Raw genomic sequence first — 13,042 nt, 5'->3', positions numbered from 1 at the left:
ACGGAAATAAAATAGCATGAATGAAAATGAATGATTGTTCCTTATCAAATTTAATAATGAATAATTTTGTTCTTTAATTATCTACAATAAAAGAAATGAAAGGGAATGAGAATGAGAATGAATTATTATTCCTTATGAATGGTGAATTTTTTTAAGAACGTTAGAGAATGAATTATTCATCGCCACCATTTTCGACTAGTAAGCAAACATTTAGCTTCAAAAGCATTTGCATAAAACAAAACAAGAGTCTGATCTTTAAAATAAAGTTACATATAAAAATGTTTTGTTGTGAAATGATTAGAGAAAAGACATGGAGAGAGCATACAAGAATACAAAGGCGCTTTTGGTGATATGATTGTTGGATTAGGATCATTATAATTTAAGATTTTGTTACCTTTATGATTATATGTCTTGTACTTTAGTTCTTCCCTTTGTTAAAACTAGACATGTAAGGCTGTAGCATGTCAACACATGCCTGGATCATATCTTTAAAGTAAATCTGGAACATAGTCACATAGAGCATTGTTCTTCACCATCGATCTTACGAGAATGGCTAGTCTTCTGCGAGAAAACTGCGTCTGATTGTGCGTTTGGCTTTAGATATTGATTCTTCTACATAGTCGTGATGAATTGTTCGTAGTGTTCTTTTATTTGCAAATGCGGTCTCTCATGACGAGAAAAGAGATTGTTCTTGTTTTCTTCCTTCCAATGCAGTTGATAAGCGTTTTACAAAGAGGAGCATCAAGGAAAGCCATTACTGATTCTTACTAATGCTTCCAAGGTCTTTTTGTATCAGCAGTGAGGCCCAATAAAGAATGATAGTTTTGGGCAGCTATATGACGATGATTTCGTTTGCAACGTCAAGGAGCAAAATAAACAATGTAAGCAGCTTCTGACAACGAGGAAAGTTCCAATGGCTGCCTCTTAGCGTGCAGACTCTTTACTATTTATGGGTTAATTATATCTGAGTAATATTACTCCTGTAACTACCATATTTAAAATCACATATTAGCCAAACAGTTATATCATTTTTAAATAAAAAACAGCTTTCTCTATAATAACAAGTAAAGAACTTGGGAGGACAAAACATTTACTGAGTACGCATGTGGTAGCAATTATATCACTCTCTGCCACTTCCACACTGTTTGATGCCCACACAGTGTGAACAAAGCTATTGAAAATTACTGTTGTAAGAAAATACATTTCCGCGTCAAAATGGCATGAATAATTTACTCGTTAGCTTCTTTATTAATTAAGGTATAATCATAGTCTTTTGGCCCACTCTACTAATGAATTCTTATTAGCCTAACCATGAATTCAACGATAATAATTAGCTTGGACTCGTAATTACACATAATAGTCAATAGTAAGATGGGGTTTATGTTAAGATCTTAAATGATGATTAACTTAATCTCCCTACAATATTACAAAGTCAGAAAAAGCATTATTTCTGAAGTTAATATAACAAATTCAAGATTCTACAACCTTGTAAATAACCACGAAGCAAGGTAATATAGCCCTCGGGTTATAAACCACCAGCTCCTCCAGATTTGAATAAGCTCCGGCATTGACCGCCACCGAGTCAAACACACAGCCGGTAGAAGAAACTCCAACCGTCGAGTTATCTTCCACGGGAGACTTCTTCTCCGCCGCCGTAGAATCGACACGTTTAACACTCCCAGCGATCACACGACACACAAGCATCACTCTCCTCGCATCATCGCTACACCTCAGCAAATCATCAGCTCTTCCACTACTCGCCGTCGTCCTCACGCCTGCGTTGGCTCCTCCGGCGCCGGATTTTCCTTGGAAACCGTGGCGAATCACGTTGCACACGCCGCAGTTAGGGAGATTAGAGCAGAGAGAAGACGAGCCACGAGATCCGAGAGAGCAAGTGAGAGTGGTGCAGTGGAAACGGAGAAGCTCGTTACCGTCTGCAGCGCAACGAGCGTCTTTTCTTGTTGTATGAAGTGCACGCGCCTTCACTGCGTCTCGGCAATCTTCGAACCGTTGGATAGTACGTTGAGTGTTCTGTACTTTTAATATCCGTTCGATCTTACAGATTGGACTGTCCTTTTTAAGCCAGCTTGACTTGAATATGATCTCCACTATGTTTCGACCCGAATCTTCCGGACCTAACTCCGACACTGTAATTAAAGGACGACGTTTAAATCAGGGAACATGATAAAAGTCGAGAAAAAACACAAAAACTGAATTTTACATTCGGTTCGGCAGGGGACACTCAATTTAGTTAAGAACTGTTACAGCTGTTCATGTTTATAGTACCAATGGTCCCATCGCATACCGAAGTGTTTCCAAGCAAAAATAACGATATGAAAAACTATAGAATATACTGTTCTCCATTAATATTCCTCTTTTTTTGAAAAAGACTTAAATTTAATATTCCTCTTATATTTTGTATTTTTTTCTTTGAGATGCGTTAAATAAATTTATATTCTAATTACAAACTAAAAATAATGCCAAATCTTCCAAATTTATTTGATAGATATTATCACCGACATTAGCAATGAGATCTCTTGATCTTGATTCCATTATTGAAAAAACTAAGCTAGCTATAACATGAAAGCATATTAGTGAATTATTGCTTAGCATTATGGTAAATCTTATGATAAATCCAAGTGTGTATTCACCAAAACATGTGTTAGTACTATACTAGGGTTAACTTTAGAAATGCCACTAGATGAATAAAACAATCTTTAATACCAGGGTTAACTTTAGAAACGTGACTACATGTACATCCCAAAATCAATATTGAGCGTAATTAAATAACGTGAGCTAAGTGATGAAGTCCAACAAATTAAAGAGAAAAATAAACGTTACCTGCGTGACGAACCGCTTGATGAAGCTCTAAGCTTTCAAGCTTCGGGAAAACTTCTCCACACTGGGAACAAGCACGAACCCTAGGAGAAATTGGATACCTAAAATTCAAAAAAAAATAAATGAAACAACAAAAATAAACGACAGCTAATTTATTGTCGGAATTTAATTTTGTATACTTGCTAGGGTCAACGATCATGTGACACTCGTAACATCCGGAGAGTTTACGGAACTGCATGGCTCTAAATGACGTCGTTGCGGATGACGTAGTTGAGCCATATCTAAGAGACCGAGAGGATGAAGAAGAACCGTGTTGACCAGGTTTCCGAGTCAGAAGACGAGTCTCCGAGTCAGGAGTAGCCGAGTTAGCTACGTCTGGAGAGTGGTCTGCTCTGTCAACCACGCGAGTGTTGCCGTGAGCCACGTCTCGAAACCTGCAGATGGAGCTGCACGACGAGCCGAGCTTGGAAGGTGATAATAAGTGAGTGGTTGTGGATGGACCGGGTTGAGAGTTCTTGGAAGGGTCGTGGATTCTTGACCCTTCTATTTGCTTGCAAGTCAAGAGATTCTTGATTTGGTCCCATGAAGACGGTTGCTTCTGAGGTGCTACTGCTTTCTGCTTTTGCGGTTTGTGTGGTTTCTGCGTTTGGTTGGTGTGATTGATCTCGCGATTCTTGCGTTTGTTTGGCGGTGGAGTGTGTTTTGGAGAGACTGCGTTTTCCGGCAAGAAAGTTAGTAAGGCCATTGAAACTGAAAGAGAAGCTCTTGAGAGAATGTGAGAGTTTCTTTTGGTTCTTTAATTATAAGGCTTTTTTGTTGGTGTTGAAATCGAAGATGGATCCAAGATGGGGTAATAAGGAGGGAAAGATTAAAGTGGTGGGCTCTATGTTTCTTTAATTTTTTATTTACTGTTTGACTTTATTACCTTTTAGTATTCTTGTCATTCGATTTGTTTTCTCAGGACCTGACTGGTTCAACCGCAGCGGTTGCGGTTGAGGTTGCGGAAGTTTTCAAATGCGGGTGGTTGCGGTTTCTAGCGATTTTAAGAGATTTGTACGACTAATTTTACGGTTAGAAATTGGTGCGTTTGCGGGATACTTATGACTGGTTAAATATCAAATGCAGCTGCGGTTAAATAATAAATTAACAATATTTACATTTTATACAATTATAAAAATATCAAAAATAATAATTTTATAATAAATATAAAAGTTATATTTAGAAAGTTATAGTTTAATTTTTTTTTAAATATAGAAAATATTTTTATTTTAAATTTTTATAATATTAATTAAAATATAATAGATATATTTTAGCATTTTTATAATTCCAATTTAATTTTTTTATTGAATATTTTTATTTTTGTATTTGTATTGTTTTGAAAAAAAAAAAAAAATTATCTTCCCGTAACCGCAAACGCTAGCTGGAACCAGTTTTTGAATTTATGAGGTTCAGAGCGATTTGAAACGGTTTGGAGCGGTTTGAGCGATTGTTGTAAAACGCCAACAACCGTTACAAACCGTAAAAGCTGCGTTTGCGGGTGGTAGCGGGAAAACCAGTCATACCCTTAATCATAATTAGCTTTTTACTGGAAAATATTCAAATATTTTGTTTTGTCAGTAAAAAAATATTGTAATCAATGTTAGCATCTGTTTGCTGCTCTGTTAGTTGTGGTACAGTTAACTATTTTCCTTAAAGAAAACAGTATTTAATATGAATTATAGTAAGTTCTAAAGTGCTTATGATAAGAAATTAGTTAGAAGAAAATGACATTAATTCTTTCTGGACTAGTTTGGTTAGCTTGTATGTGCTTTAACAGTTAACTACTTCACATCTAATCTTCAATTACAGTTTGACCTTCTTAAGAGCTGACTTGGTCAGTGTCAATGAAGCTTCCATTGGTCGAAATGCAAGCTGAATATGCGACGCAAACATGTTTGGTATTATTATTATTATTTTACTTAAGTATCTTAATGAAATCTAATTATTAATAGACGCTAGTACATACTAACATTAATGTAAAATCACTTTCTTACACAAATGTAAATTCACGTTTAATAGCAGTTTGTTGAAATAAATTAATTTGGAAATTATTCTATGTTAAACTTTTCACTTTCTTTTTGTTTGTAAAAATTGGGGATTCCCATGCATAGGGCCAGAAAAATGATGTTAATAACAATAATAATCATGGTAAAATAATGGTCAAACCATTGTTTTAACCGATCAAGATTACACGTAAACAACAGACAAGGTTTTTGGAAACATCGTATTTGGAACTGTGATTACGTATTCCTAATGTTCTATTTGTCTCGAATGAAATTTCCAATGTCTTTAATTTCTTACATACTCCATGTAAATTTTTGCTAAATTTATTTTACTTGTATGGAGTTTTGTGTACGATTTCATATGTTAAATAAGTATTTTATGATTGTATAGTGTTGTCCTTCATCTTAAAAAGAAATTGATTTTCAGGATAGATGGGCTACAACTAATCACATTATAGTAAATATTCGTGGAGTTAAGTAGTTAACAGTAAGTCAGTACTTGAAGTTAGTGTAAGAAGTATGGGACATTATTTAATAATATGATAAATGGAGTACAAATTTACTGTTCCAAGCAAAGAATCATTTATAGCATAATCAGTTGTGAGGATTGAGAAGTCACAGCATAATGTAACGCAGCTTGCTTTTTAGGTTGTAGTTTTGCTTACATTTAAATTTGAGTGATTTGTATTAATCATTCATTAAAAACCATAAAATAAATTAATCATAAGATTATGGGTTTACCGGATGTGAAAATCTTCTAAGACCTTTACATTCGCCGCAATACTTGGATTTATCACGCAGTCGCTTTGGCTTTCTCTCACATGTCGTGTTCCACATTCACTCTTTTGTTTCCACTCTTAATTAATAACCTTATAAAATATCATTATAAAGTTAATAATGTTGCAGTTTTATGTTTTATTATCTAAGCAAAGAGCAAAAGGAGCGCGAGGTGGTGCGAATGTGTTTGTTTGTTTATCAGTTTGAATTTCAAAACGAGAAGTAAAGTAATCGTTACGTACACATAACATTGTGTTACTCCGGTGACTATGGAATTTATTCGACTGACAGAAAATTTACTCCTACTCTGCATGTTAAAGAATCTGTTATAAGCATGTGGCTGGTTAGAGTTGGTCTTTGGTTGATGAAATTCCTTTTTATAACTTCAAAATTGATACAGATTTTATATTAGAAGTATACTATTACCCATCTTGTATTGCAGCAAAGAGAGTACCCTGCCAATTCCCAGTTAGTGTAATTTCAAGTGCTTATGCATTAAATATAAACCCACGAACGTCAGAAGATTTATAAAACACCGAGAGAGAGAGAGAGATTGAACTTCTGATCTATTTTCTAAGTTTTTCCTTTTCAATTTGCCTAACATTGTTTAAATATATATGAAAATATTAAATTTGGAACTCTAACTCAAATATAATTGGAAATGAATAAAATGGTCCAGTTGCTTTGTATATTAATGTTAGTTTTTATTTACATTTTCGATATAAAATTTTAACATGTTTTCGAGATTATAATTTTTATCGATTAATCTTGAATAAAACTACATTTTGGGATTTGTAATTTTTTTAACTATTTTATTTGGATTAATAAATTACTTAGCAACCATGTTAAATTTTAGTTTATCATAAGTTCCTAATTCAAATCATTTGATAGTGGGTAATTGATTAAAATCTATTAGGCGGGTGTATTCAACTGAGAGTTTTAGGAGATTTGTATTAAAATGAAAAATCCACTCTTATTTAAACATGAATTTTAAAAACTCATCTAAAATCTATTGTTATTGAACTTAACATTTCGTAGATTACTTTAAAATCTGCTGTTATTGAAAATATTTTAAGTTGAAGAATTTTAAAGTTTTCAGGTGATTTTAGGGTGTTTGAGTGGAATTTCTTAGTTAAAAAAATTAAAACCCAAATCTCATGGGTTTAGGTTATATTCTAAAGTAATTTAACAAAAATCACCTAAATCTCTGCAACTTATTGAAATCATCTAAAACTCCATTAAAAGTCAAATCACTTTAAATGTTATATTGAATATACCTCCTCTTATTCTCTTCGTTTCAGAAAGATGTATGTTTTAGATTTTTACATTTATTAAGAAAACATATCACATGTTTTAGTTACCAATGCATTATTTTGTGTTATCAACTATATCCCACAACTTTTAACCAATAAAATCTTTATAAATACCATAATGTTTTTTGAAGTTTAAAATTTATAATTAATTTATGCATTTAAAATGTAAAATACAGTATATATTTTCTTGAAACAATTTTTTTCTAAAATATAGATTTTTTGAAACGGGAGGAGTATATGTTAACGTACCTGTGATTTAGGATTTTAAAGGTACTAGCAAAACGGTTCAAATAAAAGAAGAAAATTGAGACAATTGTGTCCCCATTTCGTGTAATCATAAAGCTAGTAGTTATTTATAAGTAACCAAATCAAGCCCCGCATCTGATCTCTTGCGTACCGTTTGTAATTGAATTACATCTCCCACCAAAGAAACATTAAAGATCCTTCCTACCTCATATTTTAGGAAAAGCTAATTAAAAAACTTGTAACAACAGCAATGTATTTCTGTTTGCACACACACTCTGTAATCAAATAACTTGTTGAAAACTAGATGTGAGAATTGGAATTGACTACCTAAAGTTCTATTATTATTTGTTGTGTTGCTTTCTTTAGCTCAGAGAGAATCAAAGAAACTAGTGAAATAGAAGATGTTCACACTAAGTTATAAAACAAGCTCCATATCAATTAATGCAATTGATTGAGTAGATAAGATATACAGCAACTTCTATTCAAAAATGGTCCCTAACTTTTAATACTGGATTTATCTATCATTCGTTTACATCCGTCTTCAATTACTGATTTCTCGATAACAACTCATTATTGTTTTAGGACTTTCGTTTACATGTATGCGATATCTATAGAAATTTTGTAAATCTAAATGTGATTTCCCATGCAATGATTGATATGTCACAACTTGTAACCGTGTGGTCCTATGATTAGCATTTTCATTCTTTTGGTGGAGTGTTTTATCTTCTGTTTTCTTTCTTTTTGTTGGCGCAAAGAGTGTTACAATACTGACTAAATTAAATTTCTTTGAATTTTAAAATAAAGATTTCCCATGCAGGTATCTGACATAAACTTTTCCCCAATATTATTTATGTAAATGATTTGGGTTTACGCCCAATGCTAACGATCTCATACCTCAAAAGCTACTTTATTCTGTTCATTAGCCCCTTACAGCTGAAATATGAAACTGGCACGAACCATATTTATTTTCATTTACATTTGGTTAATGATATTTATTCCTACTAAAGATTCACAAAAGAAAGCAGATGATGCAAAGTTGGAATGTACCATGTGTGTTTCCCCAATAGTTTCTCTCTATCACGAGTCAGCTTTTTTTTTCATTTCGTCGTGGGTGGCTTTGTTTTCTTCTGTTACCGTAAGAGCTGGATCATCAAGTTGTGGTGTTGTTGTCTCTTTCTTTTCCTGTTGATAAATAGTAAAGACATGCACACAGAAAGTGAATGTGTAGAGGTGAACAAATCAAACTAATTTACCTTAGACTGAGGTTTTGGTGTTGATTGTTCTCTAATATACTGTAGGATCTCAAAGAATCTTGCATGTCCATAGGCGAATGCTTTTTGGAGATATATCATTGCCATATCTCCAGCTCTAGTCTTTATCTCCATCAAGTTGCGGTCAATGTCATTTTCATGCTTAGAGACATATGGCTTGAAGAAAACATTGTAAACGTACGTAGTTCCCTGAAACCAGAGAGTAAGGCCAGTGGGAATCAGAAATAATAATAATGATTTGTCTCTATCTAATCTAAAGAAGGCTTTTACTTACTTTGGTTTTTGGGAACCAGAGGTAAACGAAGAACGCCAACTTTGCTTCGCTATACAACGGTAACCTTCATTCATAAAAAAAAAAGATATGGTAAAGAAAGAAGAAGTATTTTAGTGCAACTCTTGCCTAACACTACAAGGGAAAGAACCCTCGCAATCCCTAGAAAATCGCGATTCTATCTCATGTCTGTACCAATAAGATCAATTAACAGCTTACCAGAGAACAAGGGCATCACCAACTCTTTCCAAGACTGTCAAAGCAGCAACCAAAATCCTGCAAGATGATTAAAGATTTATATAAAAAAACAAACCTCAACGTACTAGTATGATCAAGAAAAGAGATCATGATGAGTCTATCTCATGTATACACACACATACCAATACTGGCACCAGAACTGGAGCTGTTGAATCTCAGGCTTGTTTCGTTCGACCGTTTTGAAGCACTCGTAAGAAGGATACGCATATCCAAACACCATTCTGCCAACAATAGAAATATTCATGTAAGTCAGTTTGGAAAAGTGTGTTTAGGAAGAAACACAAAAACAAAGATTATAGGGTTATGACGTATAGCAGCATACGTACATAAGGGCTCTTGTCAAAAACGATCCAATCATCGTGATATCACCTGATAAACATAAGACACACGAAAAATGTTTTTACTATCAGGCTATACGTATTAGTATTACAATATATAAGTTGATACTATTAAAAAGCCACCCATCTAAATAACATTCATTCAACAAAAACAAGTTGTTAAATGTTGCAGAAACGACGAATATGGAGAACAAATTTAAACGATTGATCGACCAATAACTTATGAGAAAACGATTTGAACCGAAGCACTATAGAGAGTAAATACCGTGGAGAATGATGTCGACGGTTATGTTATGGACGGTGAAAATGACAAAAACAAAAAGCAAACGGTATAGATTGTGACTTGCGAATCCTTTTTCGAAATATTTTATTCTCTACTTGGAAGTTGGCACTTGAAACAGTGCCAGTTATTACAAAAGTGGTCTGAACCAGATGTGCATAACGATATAGGCCGTTAGATCAGTATTTGACGGTTACGATCATCTTCTACTTTTTTGAGCGGGTGTCTAACACCGGATTATCAATTATCAACCGGATAATTATCACGTGGCTTAAAGCTACGTGGACAAATATAAGCCGCAGATTCTAATCTAGTGGCTTAGATCAACCCAAAACCACTGGTTCTTCTTTCTTCTTCCTCTCATCTTCGCGCGCTTAGGCGACTTCACACCAACAAAGGCGAAAATGCGAGTGTCAGTTTCATCTCCGCCTCGTCTTCAATCTCCGTTCATTCACTCCCCCGTCAGTTACACTCGGTCTTCTTCCCGTCTCCGGTCGCCAGCTACATGTTATCCACGAATCAAAGCAGAAGTCGACACGAACACGGTCTGATCCTCACCGCTCTGCTGGATAGAGTTTGTAAGGTTCTGAGTGATTTTGTTGTTTCGTAATTAGGTAATCGCAATCTCTGTAGGCGTGGCCAGCGTCGCATTGGGCATCGGAATCCCTGTCTTCTACGAGACACAAATCGACAATGCCGTAAGTCTATCACATTCTGATCTCACTTGCCTTGTGTAATGAAGTTAACGAAACTACGTCGTTTTTTACTCGCACCTTCATAGGCTAAGCGAGAGAATACTCAACCTTGTTTTCCCTGCAATGGAACCGGAGCTCGTATGTGTCTCTCCTCTCTCTTTATTTAAACTTCTCAATCATTTTTGGCAGGCCTAATGAAGATGTTTTTTTGGTCATGGAGCAGAGAAATGTAGATTGTGTGTGGGCAGTGGTAACGTGACAGTAGAGCTTGGTGGAGGAGAGAAGGAAGTCTCCAACTGTATCAACTGTGATGGTGCTGGTTCCTTAACTTGCACTACTTGTCAAGGCTCTGGTCTTCAACCTCGTTACCTTGACCGAAGGTACACACTATACTTGTGACTCAGACAACCTGAAAGATCTAACTCCTTTCTTTTACTAACACACCTCTTCTCTTAATTTTGTTCTGGTCAGAGAGTTCAAGGACGACGACTAAACATCTTTCACTATAGAACCATATCAAAGAGTCTCTCTTTGTCTCTTCTTATGTTTCTTCACTGGAATGGACTCACATTTGTACAATACTGTTTTGTTTTGTTCACCAAACATGTGAGAAATCATGACCTGGATACTAAAACAGTTGAAAGGTAACATGATAGACCAACTTTTGTACCTTCAACTTACAGCTGATACTATTTTCCTCCTGAACTATTTGTCATCATCAGCAACCAAAAAAAAATCTACAAAAGACCAGATCTAATGGTAGCAACAATGAGCTATATATATAGCTAGAAGTCAACCTAGCTGTGCAACTGAAGGCGTCAGTTTGTTCCTACACTTAACTTGCAACCATGTCAAGCGTAACTTGTTAGCTTTAAGAGACATAAAGGTCTCTCTAAGACCAGGACTCTCAAAAAGATCTAAAGCTGCAAAGTAAACACCTTCATCCACATTCTCAATCTCGTCAAGCGCATTGATGCAGTTCGCAATACTAAACCTATCATCTTCTTCTTCCGTCTCCAAACCACTCATCCTTGACCTCAAACTAGTCATCATATCCGACAAAGTACCTGCCATAGTTTCCATTACTGCTGGATCAATCTGGCTTGGGGACACATGAGAAGTCTTCGTATCCGCCTCTCTCTTCCTCTTTCTCTCCACATTTGGCGTTGGTGGTAAACTCTCTGAGGTATGATTTGGCATTGATTCTTCTAATCCTTCAAAGTGACTTGACTGAGCATACATTCCCTCAGAGGAAACATCACCATATATAGTACAAAGCTGCTCATAGATAGGACAGTCCTTAACTTTAACCGGTTCACTCCTAGGCTGCACCTGTGAGAACCATAAGCAACAAACAAAACTCAACATTGTATTATTTTTCCAGTGTTCTAAAATCGGTTTAGGCGGCGCCTAGGCAACAAATCTAATCTAATCAAAACTTTACGCCTAACTAATCAATAAATCTCCAATTAAATTTTCCACAAGCCCGCCTAAGACCATCTCCAATGTATTTTGCTATTTTCACCTCTAAAATAGAGGAACTCTATAATAGAGATGGGATATGCTCCAATGTATTCCTCTAAAATAACAATCTCTAAATGTAGAGTAAAAAATAGAGGAATGCTATTTCTTCCTCTATAAATAGAGGAAAAAATAGAGATCTCTATTATAGAGGAAGAAATAGAGGTGGGTTGGAGCAATTTCACCTCTAAATGCTATTATAGAAGTGGAAATAGCTATGGGTTGGAGATGCTCTAATCAATAATCTCCTACATAAAACGCTTAATTACCGCCTAGCGATTTAAATTGTTTTTTTTTTTTCAATTAAAAAAAAATAGACTTACATCAAAATCTTCCCACAAGTCCAACCCCAAGATACATCCTGTATCCTCCAAAACAAGCTGGTTATGAAGCTGAGAAGATTTAACCGAATCATAACGCTGTCTCAAAACATTAAGATGTTTCCTAAGCTGATTGTTGTTGTAGTTGAGTCCCGTCTGGTGGTTGAACTCGGTCCGTATGTTGAGCCATGTCTTCCTGTCGAAGACGTTGTTCTGTCTGTTTCCTAGCTGGATCTGTTTAACGACCAGATCAGCTAAGACCTTGTCGAGTGACGGCGTCCATCTCTTTCTTGACAGTCGCTTTTGCTTTGGTTGAACAGGCTCAGTATCCATCAGTATCTGCGAGTTCAAATACAAAGACACCAAACCAGTGACGCATAATCACTCGAAATCGAAAGTGATCGGATGCTGAAAAGGCGAAAGTGATAGGCTAACCTGGAGCGGTTTCAGGAGATCTCAAACTTGCATGGATTCCCGACGAGGAGGGTGGTGGTGAAGGAAATTGGGAATCCAGAGGATCTCTCTAGGGATTTGAGGATTCGCCGGAGTCGTTGCCGCGTTTCTTCAGGTATCGTTTTAGCATGTGGCCTGCATTTTTAACGGGCTGATATCAAATGCGTAAAGCCCAGGCCTAATTCAAAAACCAGCTCCTCCTTTTAATTCATGTAAATAAATACTGTTTAGAAAACACATATTTAATAATGTTCATTTATTCATTAAGAAAACGATAAAATTTATAATCACAGCAATAAATGTTTAAAACTATATCTCAATGTTATTCATTTCGATTGAATGCAATTTTATTTCATTATTTTTTGTGAATGTAGTTAGATATATAATAAAAAAGATTAAAAAGAATTTAGCAAAAAAAA

The 13,042-nt window shown here is 35.3% G+C and overlaps 4 protein-coding genes across 5 annotated transcripts; 1 reads left to right on the top strand and 3 right to left on the bottom strand.

The window, feature by feature from the left end:
* Nucleotides 1–1,377: 1,377 nt before the first annotated feature.
* On the bottom strand, nucleotides 1,378–3,679 carry LOC106397344. The gene is made up of 3 exons (XM_013837938.3): nucleotides 3,018–3,679; nucleotides 2,842–2,939; nucleotides 1,378–2,147 (listed from the first exon to the last, which is right to left on the bottom strand). Exons 1-3 carry the CDS (start codon nucleotides 3,581–3,583, stop codon nucleotides 1,471–1,473), a joined length of 1,341 nt encoding a protein of 446 aa, XP_013693392.1. The 5' UTR covers nucleotides 3,584–3,679; the 3' UTR covers nucleotides 1,378–1,470.
* Nucleotides 3,680–6,388: 2,709 nt separating this feature from the next.
* LOC106412193 (putative HVA22-like protein g) lies at nucleotides 6,389–9,841 on the bottom strand. Its single transcript, XM_013853098.3, has 7 exons — nucleotides 9,620–9,841; nucleotides 9,343–9,385; nucleotides 9,139–9,237; nucleotides 8,978–9,034; nucleotides 8,762–8,825; nucleotides 8,470–8,676; nucleotides 6,389–8,398 (listed from the first exon to the last, which is right to left on the bottom strand). The coding sequence occupies exons 2-7, from the start codon at nucleotides 9,372–9,374 to the stop codon at nucleotides 8,294–8,296; spliced, it is 564 nt and encodes a 187-aa protein (XP_013708552.1). The 5' UTR covers nucleotides 9,375–9,385; nucleotides 9,620–9,841; the 3' UTR covers nucleotides 6,389–8,293.
* On the top strand, nucleotides 9,703–11,034 carry LOC106397334 (protein disulfide-isomerase LQY1, chloroplastic). Its single transcript, XM_022703097.2, has 5 exons — nucleotides 9,703–10,179; nucleotides 10,249–10,332; nucleotides 10,416–10,467; nucleotides 10,553–10,709; nucleotides 10,801–11,034. Exons 1-5 carry the CDS (start codon nucleotides 10,039–10,041, stop codon nucleotides 10,820–10,822), a joined length of 456 nt encoding a protein of 151 aa, XP_022558818.2. The 5' UTR covers nucleotides 9,703–10,038; the 3' UTR covers nucleotides 10,823–11,034.
* On the bottom strand, nucleotides 10,967–12,814 carry LOC106397320 (L10-interacting MYB domain-containing protein). Of its 2 annotated transcripts, XM_013837908.3 has the most exons (3): nucleotides 12,606–12,814; nucleotides 12,174–12,509; nucleotides 10,967–11,661 (listed from the first exon to the last, which is right to left on the bottom strand). In XM_013837908.3, the coding sequence occupies exons 2-3, from the start codon at nucleotides 12,501–12,503 to the stop codon at nucleotides 11,122–11,124; spliced, it is 870 nt and encodes a 289-aa protein (XP_013693362.1). In that variant the 5' UTR covers nucleotides 12,504–12,509; nucleotides 12,606–12,814; the 3' UTR covers nucleotides 10,967–11,121. The 2 variants fall into 2 exon arrangements, with proteins under 2 accessions (XP_013693362.1, XP_048613924.1); XM_048757967.1 differs by lacking the exon at nucleotides 12,606–12,814 and having other exon boundaries at nucleotides 12,174–12,599.
* Between the last annotated feature and the right edge of the window lie 228 nt (nucleotides 12,815–13,042).

Source organism: Brassica napus, chromosome A2 (genome assembly GCF_020379485.1).
Source record: "Brassica napus cultivar Da-Ae chromosome A2, Da-Ae, whole genome shotgun sequence".
Classification (NCBI taxonomy): domain Eukaryota; kingdom Viridiplantae; phylum Streptophyta; class Magnoliopsida; order Brassicales; family Brassicaceae; genus Brassica; species Brassica napus.
The sequence above is the reverse complement of the archived record's forward strand: the minus strand, read 5'-3'. Positions and strand labels throughout refer to the sequence as shown.